The sequence below is a fragment of the Alnus glutinosa genome, chromosome 13, assembly GCF_958979055.1.
Source record: "Alnus glutinosa chromosome 13, dhAlnGlut1.1, whole genome shotgun sequence".
NCBI classification, from domain to species: Eukaryota; Viridiplantae; Streptophyta; class Magnoliopsida; order Fagales; family Betulaceae; genus Alnus; species Alnus glutinosa.
In genome coordinates, this window is record NC_084898.1 from 25,654,773 (window position 1) to 25,672,180 (window position 17,408).

At 36.3% G+C, this 17,408-nt stretch overlaps 1 protein-coding gene across 4 annotated transcripts; it reads right to left on the reverse strand.

Annotated features, from left to right (window-relative positions):
- Positions 1-195: 195 nt before the first annotated feature.
- On the reverse strand, positions 196-10,195 carry LOC133854252 (ABC transporter E family member 2). 4 transcript variants are annotated; one of them, XM_062290349.1, is made up of 13 exons: positions 10,045-10,195; positions 9,827-9,948; positions 6,782-6,867; positions 6,587-6,684; positions 6,390-6,507; positions 6,216-6,305; positions 4,710-5,014; positions 4,408-4,603; positions 4,145-4,330; positions 3,768-4,037; positions 1,924-2,169; positions 680-810; positions 196-576 (listed from the first exon to the last, which is right to left on the reverse strand). In XM_062290349.1, the coding sequence occupies exons 2-12, from the start codon at positions 9,927-9,929 to the stop codon at positions 691-693; spliced, it is 1,818 nt and encodes a 605-aa protein (XP_062146333.1). In that variant the 5' UTR covers positions 9,930-9,948; positions 10,045-10,195; the 3' UTR covers positions 196-576; positions 680-690. The 4 variants fall into 4 exon arrangements, with proteins under 4 accessions (XP_062146333.1, XP_062146335.1, XP_062146334.1 ...); XM_062290351.1 differs by having other exon boundaries at positions 676-810; XM_062290350.1 differs by having other exon boundaries at positions 10,035-10,173.
- Positions 10,196-17,408: the final 7,213 nt, after the last annotated feature.

Here is a 17,408-nt window from a genome sequence, read left to right on the forward strand (position 1 = left end):
ATCCAATGGACCAAACGGAAGAAAATATGGGATTATAAGCCACGCCATTCCTGAAAACATACAAGATTCCAAAAATTTCCCTGAGTCCCTTTTTTTTTTGTTTTGATAAGGCTCTTTCTCTCTCTTCTTAGCAACCCAGATGGAATAGCATTTAAGAAGGCTTTGTTCCTTTTAGTCAAGAACAGAAGCAGGCAATTCTAAAGGAAAAATAATGGTGAAATTATTATATATTAACCCAGAAATTACAAAAGTCAAACATGTACCGCAATAACTCGGTTGAAAACATTTTCATTGTTCCTCAACTAGTTAAATAACAACAATTGATGCAATAAAAACCAAGTACGCATATAGATTCTCACCTAATGCCATACCAAAACTGGTGAACAGCAAGCACACTATAAGAGAAAAAATACTAAACTGACATCAACAAGTAACATCGCCTGAAACTCATGTTAAGCAAAAATCCCAATGAACCCTTCAACAGGCGACGGACCTCCTGCAAATTGTCAACATGTCCAAATCATTCGGCTGAGATCCCACTGCTCTCATTGATGCCCTCAAATTTTGCAAAAGCAACTGCAAACCAAAAAATAAATAAAATAAAATCCCAGTGAATGTCTAGGTACCAAAAGAAGCGTGATTATAGTCAAAATTGTGAGATATGAAAGAACCAACCTACTTAAAATTACGTCAATCATCCAGGTAATAATAGGACCCAGCAGCTTTCTGCTCCCTGTCCTTGGTTGACTCCAGTTTGTTGATTCTAGGGCGATAATTAGTTGGGTCCCTTCTAAACGTGATATCCAAATGCTGCATACCATGCACAATGATGCATCAGTGAGAATTAGAGTACACAGTCAGTCGCAGACAGGAGGGGTGGAGAGAGAGAGAGAGAGAGAGAGAGAGAGAGAGAGAGAGCACAATAGATCTTTCTTATTTTATTGTTTCTTGGCTGGGGAAAGCACAACAGATATGAAAAGGCCGACACATTTGGTACAACAGGATTTAAGGAAAACTATAACTATTTAAGATTGCAAGTATGCTTGGCAAAAATAAAGACACGAGATAGTAAGGACGGAACCAGGATGCTGATCTAGAGGGCTGGATATAATTCTAAAATAAAATCTAAAAAATTGTACTTTCTAACAAGTGCTTATGACTAAAATTTCAAGTTCTTATACAACTGTTCCAACCATCACCGGGTAGTGTTGAAATCCCAAAAATATGGCTTTAGCTGCATTCAATGAACCCATTTTAGCAATTGTTTTGCATATCTGAAATTTTGAGACACTCATCTATAAATAACTTAAAACAGCTATAAGTTTGGAAATGTTAATTTCTAGGAAATATTAAAAATACGTAGATACATGGTAAACATGAGAAAAATGAATGACAAGGGGGGAAAAAAGAGAACAGCAGGGGAGCCTAGTAAAATCAGAGTATAAAAAGCTCTGTTTGGTTGCTCAGAAACTACAGGAGAAAATTTTTCATTTGAAGACTCTAAGGGAAAAACTGATATTGGCAAAAATATATGGTTCAGCTCAAATGGATTCTTTACTTTTAGAAAAAGAAAAATATTGCCAAAAAATATAAGATTCAATGTGGGAAGTGGCAACCAAGCATTTCAGAAACCAAGACTTTCAGAACTTTCTTCTTTAAGTCTCTTTCTCTTACTAATCTCAACACCCATATTTCACTATTTTTTTTTCCAAAATCTTAGGGGGGTCCCCCCCACCAAACAAAAAAAAAACAAAAAGGAAAAGAAAAGAAAGGTCCTGAGTGGTAGCACAGCAAACATTGAATCAGAATTCAGTTGCTATTCTGCAGAATCCAAACCAAACAGGTTAAGTGAACAATGGGTATGAAGAAGAGGGGGTAGAGAGAGAGAGAGAGGCAAACAAGGAAAGCAGCTGTGAGACTTACAGATAAGAAGAGATTCATCCCAGTCAACAATGACTGGGGACAATTTGCAACACAGTCAATTGATGGTTTCCCCTCATACACAATAACTCTATCTGCCAGATAAGTAGCCATTATAAAATCATGCTCAACCACAAAAGCAGTTTTCTTCGCATGAAGGATAAACCTCTTGATGACTTTTGAAGCAACTATACGCTGCTCAGAATCAAGATATGCACTCGGTTCATCTATCAGATAAATGTCTGCAGGCTGCATAAGTAAAGCCTTACATTAGAATACCTTGAAATAATCACAAGAAACATAATTTTAACAGTCAACATGAAGCAATAGGGGAATACTCCATGTCCAAGAACATATCTCTTGTTCTAGTTGCACTTACACAAACTCCATTAACAAAATTTACATTTTTTACTACAAAACAAATCCAACAGATGAGTACCACAGGGAATTCACTCCACTCATGAACTGTAGAGTGGAAAAAACGAAGCTGTATACATGCTTTATTGTGCAAGTGTACGAGGGAAACTGTAAAGCGCACACGAGAGAGAATGAACAATGTACAAACGAAAACACGAAGCTTTAAGAATTAAGAACAAAGCCCGAAGCCTCAAAATTTATACAAACTCTCACAGAAATCAGAATATGACCCAGTTAAAAGTAGTTAGAAAACAAAAAACAAAACGAAAACAGGGAGAAATCAAGAGATACCGGTATCTACAGCAAAATATTGTCTCAGGCTTTTTGCTCCCCCCCAAAAAGACCACATAATGACTCATGGGGCACCGGGCCTTACAACTTAGCATCCACTAGTCATGAAGGAATCAACCATGATCTACAAGATATTCTCAAGAACTGATACCAAACAATCGAGAGGATACAGTGAACTTAAATGTCTATAAACTACAGAATCAAACAGAAGAATGTATCCACTAGAGATGGATGGGATCCAATCAATCTAGTTTAGTAAGTCAACAAGTTCTATAACTAATTTTACAAACCAAAAACCTGCTGGGTATGGACCAATCTCTTGCGATCAAGTTATTGATAAGAGCAGATCATCTGGTCAACCACAATCCTAGCAGACAATACAAACTGAGAGGCAACTAAGACTTCTGAATTCAAGACATTAGTTTTTAACACGGGGAGGCAGCCCACTTAGGCTCTAAAATTTATCTGAGTCTCCTAAAAATTCCACACCACTTCCTAAGTTTTCTGTGCAAGGCAAACCTGAACAGAAAACCATTCATCATTGCAGTAAGATGATGGCATATCCTAGCATCCCCATACAGCACTAATCTTTAAAAAAAAATAAACAAAACCATTAAAAGGAAAATATCACTATACCAATTAACAACTCAGAACTTCACTCTCTCAACTACCCACCAAGCTTTATATCGCACCTAAAGACGGGTATATCCACTAATAGTAAAGGCGGAATCATTGTCACCAGCAAACTTGAAGGCTAAGGAGAACCCATCAAGAATATAGAAATAAAATAAAATAAAATAAGCAAACAAACAAATACATGTACAAATAGCCATTTACAACAAAGGACTTATTTAACCTGATATAGACCCTTTGTAAAAGGATTAACCTTTTTGTTTGCTTGACCTTCCCACAGAAAATCCCTTCTTGTTAATATCGAGAAATTTTTTTGATAAGTAATATCGAGAAAAATAATTATAATACCAACATTATGCTAACTATACATTGCATTCTTCAAAAAATGAACAATTTATCGGGCAATATGCCAATGGGCTAATATTAGCCAAACAACAAAACAAAACTACTTAGTTGTACACATTTTACCATAATCAATAGAAAGCCTACAACGAAAAAAGGATTACCTTCCCAAGGCAAAGACATAATGCAACTCTTTGTAACTCTCCACCAGAAAGATTCACAACTTCTTGATCCATTAATTGTTCAATAAGAAGAGGCTTCATCACATCTGACACAAACTGAGGATGCATGTATGAATCACGTATTTTTTGGTGTAGCAGGTGCCTGACAGTGGACTGAAATCTCGGACTGATCTTCTGGGGCTTGTAAGAAACATTAAACTCGGGTATCTCCACGTCAGAATCTTCTACAGTATCAGGTTTCAGTAAACCAGCCTGCAGATTTGCCATTAAGACAATCATCTTCTTAAGAAGCAGGGGATCTGTAATAACTTGAACAATATGACAAGAACACGAAAGTGATGAAAAAGATATATATATACCAGCATACGGATAAATGTTGTTTTCCCAGTCCCATTCTCACCCAGCATCACAACAATCTGAGAATCAGTAAATTCACCCTCAACAACTCGAAGCTTAAAATTTCCTTGAGTTTTGGTCATAGTTGGGTATCTGTATCGTGCATATGTCTCAATTTCCTCAGCACTTTCCTGTGGAGTCTCAGCAACCTAGAGAAGGCAACAAAGTAAATGAAAGAGTCCAGCCAAACTCAAAGGGCAGTATATCACTAAAACTAATGGGTTACCTTAAAGGTAAGAGATTCATCCCGGAACCTTAAATTTTCTGTTGGAACGAATCCTGACAAGAAGATATTGATTCCTTCTCTGACTGAGAAGGGAAGAGTTACAACTCCATATGCTCCCGGTTTCCCGTATAAGCAGCAAATGAAGTCTGACAAGTAATCCAGGACGCTAAGATCATGCTCCACAACAATAACATAGCTGAAAAACATAGTTTAAATAGTATGACTATCATTCTTAAAAGCCCTGAATACAAACAATAAAATTTTCAAGATTAAGAACGATAAAAGGCTTGAGAAACTAAAACCTATTAGGCCTGAGCAAAGATCGGACAACTTGAGCAGCTTTTAGCCTCTGTTTCACATCAAGATAGCTTGAAGGTTCATCAAACATATATATCTCAGCATTCTGTACCGCAACGACGGCAATGGCAAATCTTTGAAGCTCTCCTCCAGATAAATCCCCCACATTACGATCTATAACCTGGTTCAGCTCAAGATCAGCGCAAAGTTCTTCCTTCACGCCTCTCTCATCCTTTTGGTCCAGCACCTGCCCTACATTGCCTTGAACTGCTTTTGGAATGTGATCAACATACTGGGGCTTTATAATAGCCTAATGAAAAGAAATTATGCATTCTCTTAGCAGAAGACAACCGACAGAAAGATCAAAATCATGAGATCCACATATGCACAATGTTTTAAATTTAGAAGTGAACTCTAAAAATAACTTCCCATGCTCCATTGCACATCTAACCAGTTAAAACTTGTTCATTATCACCATCTTCCATCAATTAAAAATAAATATTTTGCAACTTTATGAAGTCCAAGGGTTTGGTACCAGCAAGTGAGCAGATACAAAATTAACCAGATTATGCAACCATTAAAATAGACAACCCAAATTGCCTTCCCTGTCTCAGTAAGGTATTAAATCACAAACTTTTTTATAAATAATCAAATTATCATTATAAAGCGTAAGAAGCCTCCAGGTACACAAGTATACCAAAAAAAAAATAATCACTATAACTAAGTTTTAAAGGGGAAACAAAAGCAGCAGTGAAAGGTAAAGATTATACAAGAACAAAGACTCAAGCTCATCCACTGCCCTCCCGCGGTCCTTGAAATTCCTGTCATTCATTTCCCTCTAAAGGCACCACAAGAGGCAAAGGGGCACCATCTTCCACATAGCAGCACTCCGAGTGCTACCAGCAGTCCACCAAGAAGCAAGCCAGTCAACTACTTGGCTTGGCATAATCCAAGACAACCCAAATCACAAACTAGTATGAGGAGACGTTGAAATTTTAACAAGGTGTGATTTAACCCCCCAAATGATTTCTTTGCAGCATGGAGACCACAATACAACTCAGAATCCACCCTACAGTTCACTGTGAAAGGATAAACTGTTTTATGCCTTCTTTTTTTCTTTCTTTTTTGGAGTGCGAAGTCTCATAGACTGTCATATGCATAAATACTTTATATAAATATTCAAAATTTAAAGAATTAACTATGTCTATGTCAGTGCCTTTGTCCTAAAATTTGTCCACAGCCTGTCCCAAGCATACTTGGAGCTCGTTTGGCAACACTTTTTATTGGGGGCTCTAACAGATCCAATAGTAACTGACCTCACATAAGTATGGATCAATCCAAGAAGACTAATAGAACAACCAGGCTAATAATAAATATGGGAGCAGAAAAACTACAGCTTAGCATCGCAAACAACTAAATAAATATTGATAGGAACTTAAATGTTTTCCTCATTCACTAAGGCAGGACATGCATGTAAAAGAACAGTCTAAATCAAAAAATCAGAAAGACACCTTCAAATTATCTTCAAGAATACGAGTAAAATAATTCTGCAGCTCAGATCCTCGGAAGTATGTCAAGATTTCCTGCCAATCTGGAGGATTCTGAAAAAGAAAAAGAAAAAAGTCAAGTATAGTAAGCAATTTAAATGCATCAAGGAGCAAGGAAATAATACTTAAGAATATTACATTGAAACGACCCAGGTTTGGTTTCAATTTTCCGGCCAAAACTTTAAGGGCGGTAGACTTCCCAATGCCATTAGTTCCAACCAAGCCAAGAACTTGCCCAGGTCTTGGGACTGGTAACCTGTTAATGTAATTTCCAGCTCTCTCAAACAACAGAAAAAGAAATCCACCATTTTCCAAGAAAGCAGTGGAAAACTAACCTGTGCAATTTAAAAGTGTTGGGACCATAACGATGTGTTGTATCTTTGTCCAGATCTTTTGGCAAGTTGATGATTTGAATAGCTTCAAATGGGCATTTCTGTATCAGCAGATCACTTGGTCATATCAATAAATTCCATTAAACACAATGGAACAAGAGCACAAACACTAAAAGGATTCCAACTGTATTTACATACCTTAACACATATACCACATCCAATACACAATTCCTCGGAGATGAAAGCAATCTTAGATGCTGGGGTAACCTCAATACAGAGTTTACCTGTAGATATACCACAAAAGGGTAAGAACACTATCTACCATCAAAAGACATGAATATATACACCAAACTCCATGTCGAAGGTAAAATGACCCTAAAGAAGCTTATTAGAAAGTAAAAGAGCAAAGACAGATTTCACTGACACACTAACAAGGAAAACGCAAAGACAAAAAACCTGAAGCTCATTCTGCTAGCCATTATCACATCATACATACACCAAAGTCCCAGTTGAACATAAAATAACCCCATAAACTGCTTGCCATTCTCACATCAAGATCAGAAGCCCCTTATTCTTGATCATATCATGTACTACAAATCCAAAACTCATGATTCAAACCCCTTTATCTACTGAACTACAGTAATCCTTAATCCCAAACTTTTATGTACTAATTAAGGCCAGTACATGTATCACTTCTTGCCACTCTATTTCAGAATTAGCCTATAGACCTGGTCCCAAGTTCTGTTATTCACTCTCCTCACCTATCTCTTTATCCTATCATTCTTTGCTACTTCTACCCATGTTATTCTAGACCTTCCTCTGCCCTTTTTCACTCATTCAACTTGATCATCTCTCTTCCTCATTGGTGCGATCATTGAACTCAACATCCTGATTTACACAAATCATTTTATCAACATATTGTTCGTTAATAGTGCAACATTCTCCATCATATACATAGATTATCCATGAATTCAGTATCGGCCTCTACAGGAAGCAAATCGTTTTATTTGTTGGAACCCTCTGATTTACATCTCAGTATCAGCTAACCTTTCAAACCTTAGATTTGAGACTCCACATGTTGATGTTACTAAGTTCCCTGAGTGCAAGTAATTCCATTCTTCCTCTCTGAAAGCTGAAAGAAGCATATTTTGATAGATTTTATTTATACTTCACTCCACTGCGAATTAGCTATGTTATTCACCTAGTTGTCCTGGCCTCGTTTAACGCAGTAAAGAAAAACCAAGTTCATAATATCTATCTATCTATCTACACACACACACACACACACAGAGATGGTATTAATCCGTGGGGGCCCACTTGGGGACCTTGTGTTATCAATTTGGATTGACACCAGTCTTATTTTTATGTTTTACTAATTTGATGTGCTACTGGTTTGGTAGTGCAATATGTTGAGGTCCACAGTTGTAGTTATTGCTTTAACTCTAGATCTGCTCCTTAAAGATCTTTTTCCATTTTCAATGATTCTAGTTTACAAGTTCTTATTCAGATACTCCTGTTTGTGACACATTTGTCAAGATAAAACAAAGGAAAATTAAAACATAAATATTGTGATATATATAGACACACTTAGTAGGCCTCTGAAACTATGACAAGCACAATTAAGTATTTGCTTAAAACGACTTCTCTGCATACATTTAACCGATCTACTAAATGCGTAAGATGATTAGCAGGAATACAAGTATCGGTATACACACAACTAAGGAAGTTCTATATAAAAATAAGTGTAAGAAAAGGACCATCTCTAAAGCCTTCAGTACAAGCAGACAAGAAGCTCACTCAACGCCAAGTCAAACAAACAGAAACCCAAGCAGCCTGCTTCAACCTATATGAACAATCCAAGCAATGCTAATATGAATAACTCATGGATCTCGCATTGGCTTTTGGCTTGACGTTTAGTGTGGAGAAGCGGCTCTCAAGGATTCATTTCCAGACCTCTATTCGATAGCTCGAGATAAAGAGGCCTTAGTGTCAAATTACTTGGATTCCTCTGGCATTTCTCTCCATTGGAATCCAATGTTTACAAGGCTGTTTAGGATTGGGAGTTGGAAATTGGAATCTCTAGACTCTCTCCTTCATCTGTTATACTCCTCGAGAATTCATTTCAGGGGAGGCGGATCGAATGTTATCGATCCCAGCTAGTAATCATGGCTTTGAAGTAAAGAACTATTATAAACCTTTACAGACTGGAGCCTTGTCCTTTCCCTTGTAAAAGTGTTTGGAAGGTTAAGGCTCTGGCCCGCATTGCTTTTTCACTTAGATGGCAGCTTTGGATAGGATACTCATGGTTGACAATTTCAGAAGGCGAGGTTTTTCTCTTGTAATGAGGAGAAAGTGAATCACCTCCTCATCCATTGTGAGTACACCAGTGATTATTGGTAATTGGTTCTCAACTTATTCGGTGTTTTGTGGACTATGCCTAACAACATCCTAGAGCTGCTACATTGTTGGAAGTCTCAAGGGTGGGAAGATTCCAAAAAAGCTATCTAGAAAGTTATTCAAGCATTTTTAATGTGGAGTACTAGAGAAAGGAATCGGTGCCTTTTTTAGGACTGCGAGACTCCTGTCCCATGTTTAAAATCCTCTCTTTTTAGATCTCTTAGATGGAACTGTAGTGTATGTTCCTTCTTTCTCGTCTTCGAGTCTTTTAGATCTTACAAGTTTTAGATTTTAGACGCCTCTCATGTGATCGTCTCTTTTGTACACTCTTCATACATCCGTGTTCGAGGGCTTTGCCTTTTTCTTTTCAATAAATTAGTATTCATAAAAAAAATTTATATATATATAATTCATGGATCAACAACAAAAAGACACACTACAATCCATTGTAAAAAATCAATCTCCAAAACTAAAACTCTCACTCCCAACAGAACAGGAGCAGCTTCTGTACCTAAAACTCTATTTTTCTTTCATCATCCGTACATTTTGCTCTCTTCGGCTGAAGTTCAATTTCGTTTGAAAACTTGCGTTGCAAAAAGCTTCGATTTTCAGAATAAAAGTAAAACCTTTGATCACAGGAGAAAAATAACGCATCCTAACAACTAATTATTTGATTAATAAACCCCTCATCCCAACTAAATTCGGAAATTTTAATAGACAATTTGCAAAGAATAAAAAATAAGATCGAAAATTATATCAATTTTTCGAAAAATCGATCAGGATCAATCACATAGCGATTAAAAAAAAAAAACCCAATAATAAAAATTTGAGAGAGAGAGAGCGTACCGGTTTTGACAACAGGGCAACTCTTCTTACATTCCTGGCGGCACTTCTTTGGTTTACAGCGGTCCGAGCTCACTATCGCTATACGCGTCAGCCGCTCCGTCATATCTCTCTATCTCTTCTCTCTGTTCCTTTCACCGTTAGTTATAAAATCAAACAAAGCAAAAGGAAAATTTGGGCAATTTGAGGAATAGATTTAGGGTTTCTTAACTGATGAATACCTTCTTCTTTTCTTCGATTTGCCGAAAATTGGAGAGAGAAGAGGAAAGAGAGACGTGCTCTGGAGTTCTATTCAGCGTAGTGCACACGCACAGAAACAACTAGGGTTTGCTTGTCTTTCAGTTCAAAACTGGCACCGAACCCGATCCACTCCATTTATAAACATCCGGGTCACACCAATTGGCTTTTGGACAAGGCTCTCCTTTTTTTTCTTTTTTCCTTTTTTCCTTTTTTTTTTTTTTTTCCTATTTTTTTCTTTTTTTCTATTTTTTTAATTCAGTCCAGCAAGCTTGTTATTAATGAGAAAAATCTTAAATACTGTGCTCAGCAAGTACAATGTCACCAATATAATGAGTGGCTTCTTGAAGCCTTCTTCCATATGAATTAGTTCATCCATAAGAGAAAGTGTTTTATTGGCTAACATATGAGCTACTTCATTCGCTTCACTTCTTACATGATTCACGTTCCAAAATTGCAAACTATTCACTATAACCCTAGCATAGTCAATCAATTGGTCATATATGCACCAATTCTTTCCTTCCTTTGTCAATACATGCACAGCCTAGATGACGTCGCCTTCTACTTCCGCCTTTTAAAATCTCAATTCTTTAGCAAAGATTGTTGCCCTCAAGGCTACCATCGTCATAGCTTCTGCAATAACCGAATCAATGATGTATCATTTAGGAGCTAGCAATGTCGCTAATACCTCCCCCTCGTGGTCTCTTACAATCACTATAATGCTCATCCTCCCTTTGTCCTTATCCACAGCTAAATCCCAGTAACCTTCACTTGATTAGTTATGGGCTTTGTCTATTTTTTGTTAGAAGAATTACCCCTCTCTTTGTTCATACGGCCTAGCATTAGCATTTTTGAATTCCCTTCCTATACAATTTGATTAGGATGGCTAAAGATCCCCCCAAAAATTATTGAATTCCTCCTAAGCCATATGTTCCTTGCCACTATTGCCATGATCTCAAAATCTTTGTCTTCCAATCTATTTTGCAACTCCTCCATAGTATGAATAAATTCCTTATACTCCATATTGCACTTTGTAGTTTCCTTCAACACATACTCCATACATATCTTGCAGCAGGACAGTTCCACAATATATGTCTCGTGGTTTCTACTACTCTTTTGCATATGGACATAACGGATCATCTACAGTTTTCCTTTTGACCAATTTTGCTTTTGTGGGCAACACATTCTTAGAGGCCATCCACAAAATGTTTTTTACTACATTGGGAACTTTCAGCTTTCATATTGTTTTCCATACAAGACTTTGCCTTCTTGTATAAGAGCATTTCCCTGTATTATTCATTGCTACCATCTTTTCTAGGTGATAGGAACTCTTCACTATAAAATCCATATTCCCTGTGTACCTCAAAATCTATCGATTCCTACCATTGAAAGAGCTAATAGGAATCTAACAAATTTATGTCGCCTCACCCTCTCGAAATACTTCTTTGATCAAAGAGACAGTTCATTGTCTATTGGTCTTGTCAATACTATCCAGTACAACTAATCTTGGCCGCCAAAAATTTCGGGTTTTGAAGTAGTCTCCTACACTGCTTTGCTAGCAAAGCCTAATAAAGCTTTCAAGATCACGAAACCTCAGGGCACCTTGACATTTGGAGATTCTCAATTTTTTTTTTTTGTCCACTTTGCTCAATGGATCTTCTCTTCTTTTTCCTGTTTTCCCCACTAGAACTTCTGCATCATTGAGTTAATATCCCTACATAGGCCTTTGGGTAGCATGAAAAGGCTCATGGTATATGTAATGACCTAAGGAAAAACGCTACTCACATCTGTGATATCATCCCAAAATGACTAGTCAATTTGAAGTTTCTCTATAATCATTTATAAAGCTCAATTTCACTTAGTAACTAAGCAATGTGGAACTTAACACTTATGACTATCTCTTATAAACCACTCACTCTATATGAGCTATTCATCTCTTCCCAATACGGGATTGGGGTGTTTCAAACTCCCTTCCTCCCTCCCTTAAACCCCTGACGTTCTCGTTAGGGCCACGTCATACGGTGCTTCAGTATCACATGACATGACGTTACTAGGTGGCTCTAATACCATTTATAATGACCAAAGAAAAAATGCTAGCCACATCTGTGCTATCACCCAAAAAAGACTAGCCAATTTAGAGCTTCCCTATAATCTCTTATAAAGTCAAGTTTCACATAGTAACTAGACAATGTGGGACTTAGCACCCATGAATATTTTTATAAATCACTCACTCTATGTGAGCTATTCATCTCTTCCCAATATGGGACTGGGGTGTTATAAACTCTTCCCCTTAAACCCCTAACATCCTCGTTAGGACCACGTCATGCGGTGCTCCAATACCATGTGACATGGCGTTACTAGGTGGCTCTGATACTACTTGTAACAACCCAGGGAAAAGTGTTAACCACATTTGCGATATCACCCTAAAAGGACTAATCAATTTGGAACTCCCCTATTATCCCTTATAAAGCCGAATTTTACCTAGTAACTAGGCAATGTGAGACTTAGTACCCATGAATATCTTTATAAATCACTCACGCTATGTGAGCTATTCATCTCTTCTCAATATGGGACTTAGGTGTTACAAACTCTCCACCTTTAAATCATTGACGTCCTCGTCAGGGTCACGTCATGCAGTGCTCCAATACCACATGATTTTGCATTACTAAGTGGCTCTGATACTATTTGTAACAACCCAGGAAAAAACGCTAGCCACATCTGCGCTATCACCAAAAAACGACTGTCAATTTGAAGCTTTCCTATAATCCCTTATAAAGCACAGTTTCACCTAGTAACTAGGCAACGTGGGACTTAGCAACCATGAGTATCTTTATATACCACTCACTCTATGTGAGCTATTCATCTCTTCCCAATATGTGACTGGGGTGTTACAAATTCTCCCCCCTCCTTAAACTCATAACGTCCTTGTCAGGGCCACGTTATGCAGTGCTCCAGTACCACATGACCTGTGTTACTAGGTGGCTCTGATAACATTTGTAACGACATAGGAAAAAGTGTTAACCACATATGCACTATCACCCCAAATGGACTAATCAATTTGGAGCTTTCTTAGAATCCCTTATAAAGCCCAAATTCACCTAGTAACTAGGCAATGTGTGACTTAACACCCATGAGTTTATTTATAAACTATTCACTCTACGTGAGCTATTCATCTCTTCCCAATATGAGACTTAGGTGTTACAGTATATGTCAGGATGCCTTGGACGACTAATTTCAATAATATCTCATTCCCTGCTTCTGACAAAAATGTTACCTTATAATTGCTCATCCTCCTCCCGTTTATGTCTTAATGCTTTTGAAGAAGACACGCATTCTTGATCTTCCCACCATTGCTAGCAAACCAAGGTATTTTTCAAAACACTTCGTAGCTTGTAGTCTTAAGAGTGTAGTTATTTGAAGTCTAGTATCTACCTTAGTGTTCCTGCTAAAAAAACAAAGAGGTTTTCTCTTTATTTAGTTTTTGCCCCAGCACCATCTCCTAGTTGTCCAGTACTTGATGTAATTCGTGACACTCTATAAGAGATGCTTTGCAAGAAAAGAGGTTGTCGTCTAAAAAATAAAACAAATGGTTAATCCTCACTCTCCCTCTGGCAATTGTACCCTTGTGAGTTTTCTATCCCTTTATGCCTTCTGCAGAAGTGCACTCAATGTCTCAACACATATAATAAAACGAATATGAACATAGTGGGTCCCCCTGTCGAATGCTTATTGTAGGAACAACTCTTCCATCCAGCTCATCATTAATCAATTGTATCCACCAATCGTCAAAACCCATATTTCGCATAATCCCCTCTAAGAAGCTCCATTCATCTCTATCATAAGTCTTGCTTATATATAATTTTAACACCATATAGGTTGTTTTCCCCTTCAATATTGTGCTAATCTTATGTATGGTCTCAAAAGCTGCTAGGATATTGTTAGTGATAAGCCTCTTAGATATGACACACTTTGATTCGTGCAAATAATATGAGGGAGGATTTTTTTGAGTTTGTTAGCAAGAACCTTTGACATTAATTTATAAAGCACATTATAGAGGCTAATTGACCCAAAATCAATGATCTTTGAAGGTTGTTTGATTTTTGGGACAAGAACAATATGTGCTTTATTCATAGCATCATTCATCCTTCTAGAATTTAAACAACTTAGAACAAACTGACATACCTATACTCCCACTATAGGCCAATATTTTTTAGAGAAGCACGATGCGAATTCATCAGGTCCTGTCGATTTCAACGAACACATTTGCGACAAAGCCCAACTAATCTTATCCATGGTGAACTCCTTGGTTAGTTGTTCATTCATCTCCTAAGTAACTCGTCCATTCATCGCCTCTACACACACTTCAACCCCTGTATGTAGCAAATGAAGAAAATAAATTATGAAAATAATCAATGAACGATTTATTGATTTCTTGTGGCGGTCTTACAACAAGCACCCTCCGCACAAGGCTCTCCATTTTAAATTAAATGAATAGTATATCTTTTTTTATTAGAATTTTAAATTTTTGCATCTAGCGATGTACATGATTCTACATTATTTAAATTTGGACGCAAATTTCCTGAAAACTAGTATATAAAAGGGATACATGTCATTTAAACCTTAAAAAATGATGTGAGAAGTACATCATATTAAAAAAAAACATGTGTTTTTGACATGCAAGGGAGACATGTCACTTTTAGAAGCTGGTTTGTAGAAAATTTATGTCTTTTAAATTTTTTAAAAGACTTGTTGACATTGACTCAATGTACACCATTAGATACACAAACTTTAAATCATGATCATAAAATGAATAGTGTTAAGATGCAAAAGTGACTCTCTGCTTACGTGGACGACTCTTAAAACATGACTCGAGAGGTGTGATTTTGAATGCCATAAAAAGCTTTGACTTTCCTCATTAAACACCAATGATTTTCACATGAGATGGTCCAAGGCCCGATCCAACAAATTGTATCAGAGCCAAGGTCATAGGTTAAAGTCGTGGGAGCGTGACATTGATGGAGGGATTGTTGGGGTGCAAAAGTGCCGCTCTGCTCGTGTGACGGCTCTTAGAACATACATTGCGGGGTGCATTTTTAATGCCATAAAATGGTTTGTCTTCTCTCCCTAAACACCAATTGGTTTTCAGATAAGATGGTTAAATGTCTAACCCAACAAATATTATCTATTTCATTTGAAATTGAGATAATCTCATTCCTTGGCTTTTGAAGTTGGAATAGGCTAAAGTAAAATTACAGTTCATCCTTGGTGACGATTAGTGTTCGTGTATCGGGTTTGAATTGTGTCAAGATATTAATATAAAACTATATAAACTAATCATAACCCTACCAATTTAATTAAAGGGAAAATTGCACAATTGGTTCATGTAATTGGCCTAAATTACAAATCGCTTCCTCTAGTATCAAAATTAATTCAGAGATCTTTCTGGTTAACTTAATTTACAATTCGCTCCCCGGAGTCAAATTTCATTAAAAATTTTGATAGATTCCGTTAGGCGTGGCCGTTAGCGCCAATAAGATGACGACAAGTGTCGATCATAATAAAAAAAAATATTCAAAATATAAATACATAAAACTTAACCATATATATATATATATATATATATAAAATAGAAAATGGATGGTTGGTTGGGGTGGCCCCTTTTTCTCTTTTCTTTTTTTAAAAAAATATTTAAGTATTATTTATTTTATTTTAATATATATATATATATATATATATATATATATATATATATATATATATATATTTTATTATGATCGACACGTGTCGCCATCTTATAGGCGCTGACGTGGCGCCTAACAGAATCCGTCAAAGTTTTTAACGGAATTTGACTCCAATGAGTGATTTGTAAATTAAGTCAACCACAAGAATTTCTAAATTAATGCCAGAGGGAGTGATTTATAATTTAGTTAAACCATAGGGACTAATGGTGCAATTTTTCATTAATTAAACAAGTCAGATCCTTCAACCCTAATCCACTAATTTCGTGTTAAGTTCGAGTCAAGTTTGTGGGTTGTGTTAAAAATTGCTAGCCCCAAATATCGCCTGTCAAGTTTAGGTTGTGTTGAGACATGAATATAAAATTATATAAGTCAACCCTAACACGACTCATTTAATTAAACAAGTCAGACTTCTAAATCTTAACTCGCTAATTTCGTGTCGGGTTCGTATCAGGTTTGCGAATCATATAAAAAATTGTCATTCCTAAATTTATAATTGAGTTGGCATCGTCCATATATAATTTAAAAAGTTATATTTTACTCATTGAAGATTTAATTACATTTATTTTAAAAAACTAAAAATTTATTTTTCTAAATTTTAACATAATCTAAAATCATTGTCTCAATTTCTAAAATTAACAAATATCTATATAGTTTTTCCCTATACAAATCGCTCCCCCCCCCCCCCCGCGGCTGTTTCATCCAAAAAACCGAAACGAATATGTGGCATCGTCACCTTTACCAAGTCACAAATGCCATGTAGTCAGTGAACATGTCATACCCATCACCAATGTAAAGTTCTCTCTCTCTCTCTCTCTCTCTCTCTCTCTCTATATATATATATATATATATATATATATATATTATATACATGAGGTTGCAACCATCCTTTTATTGGTGGAGTCAGAATTTTAGTTTATGGGAGACAAAATTAAAAAATAGAGTTAGAACAAATTTTTTTTTACAAATTTTAAAATATATAAATAACAAATAAATAAGCAATTAAAAAAATTAATTATTGTTTAATACATATAAATGTAACATATAATTTATTTATATTTTTTATGCCTCACGTTAATTTATTCAGTTTTTCTCGATAAGTTTTCATATTCTAAAATCGCTGCATGAAATTTAATTATCCTAGTGGTGATTGCGCTTGTTTTTTTAAACGAAAAATGCTAAAACTTTAAGAAATAGATATAAATACAAAATTATATTCACTAGCTTGTTTGTAGGCAATTCCAACATATAAAAGAAATAGCTACAAAAACACAGATGAGATTAAGTTGTCAAACATGTAAAATTAAGTTCGCCTCCCATTCTTACGAGGAGGTGGAATTCATCAAGTTTTTTTACGAAATTTGATAGCAGAAAAGAATTTGTTATTTATGCATACACTAGAGAGGTTTCAGAATAATTTGATAGCACTAGAAACTTGTTGAAAATCAAGTAAATTACAATGACTAATTTTACATTTGGAGGGTGAGGTTGTTGCAGCTTTTTCCTCCTCTATACCTTATGTACAAGATCCATATGGTGCAGAGGCAGTAGCAGTGTGGAGGACAGTACTCTCCTGTTGTGATAGGGGCATACAGCGGGTTATATTGGAG

Coding starts and splice junctions, on each gene's coding strand:
- LOC133854252 (XM_062290349.1), bottom strand. CDS start 9,929: ATGACGGAGCGGCTGACGCGTATAGCGATAGTGAGCTCGGACCGCTGT. Junction 5,015..6,215: donor TTCTTGAAGATAATTTGAAG/GTGTCTTTCTGA, acceptor TCTTTTCATTAG/GCTATTATAAAGCCCCAGTA. Junction 811..1,923: donor GGATGAATCTCTTCTTATCT/GTAAGTCTCACA, acceptor CATGGTATGCAG/CATTTGGATATCACGTTTAG.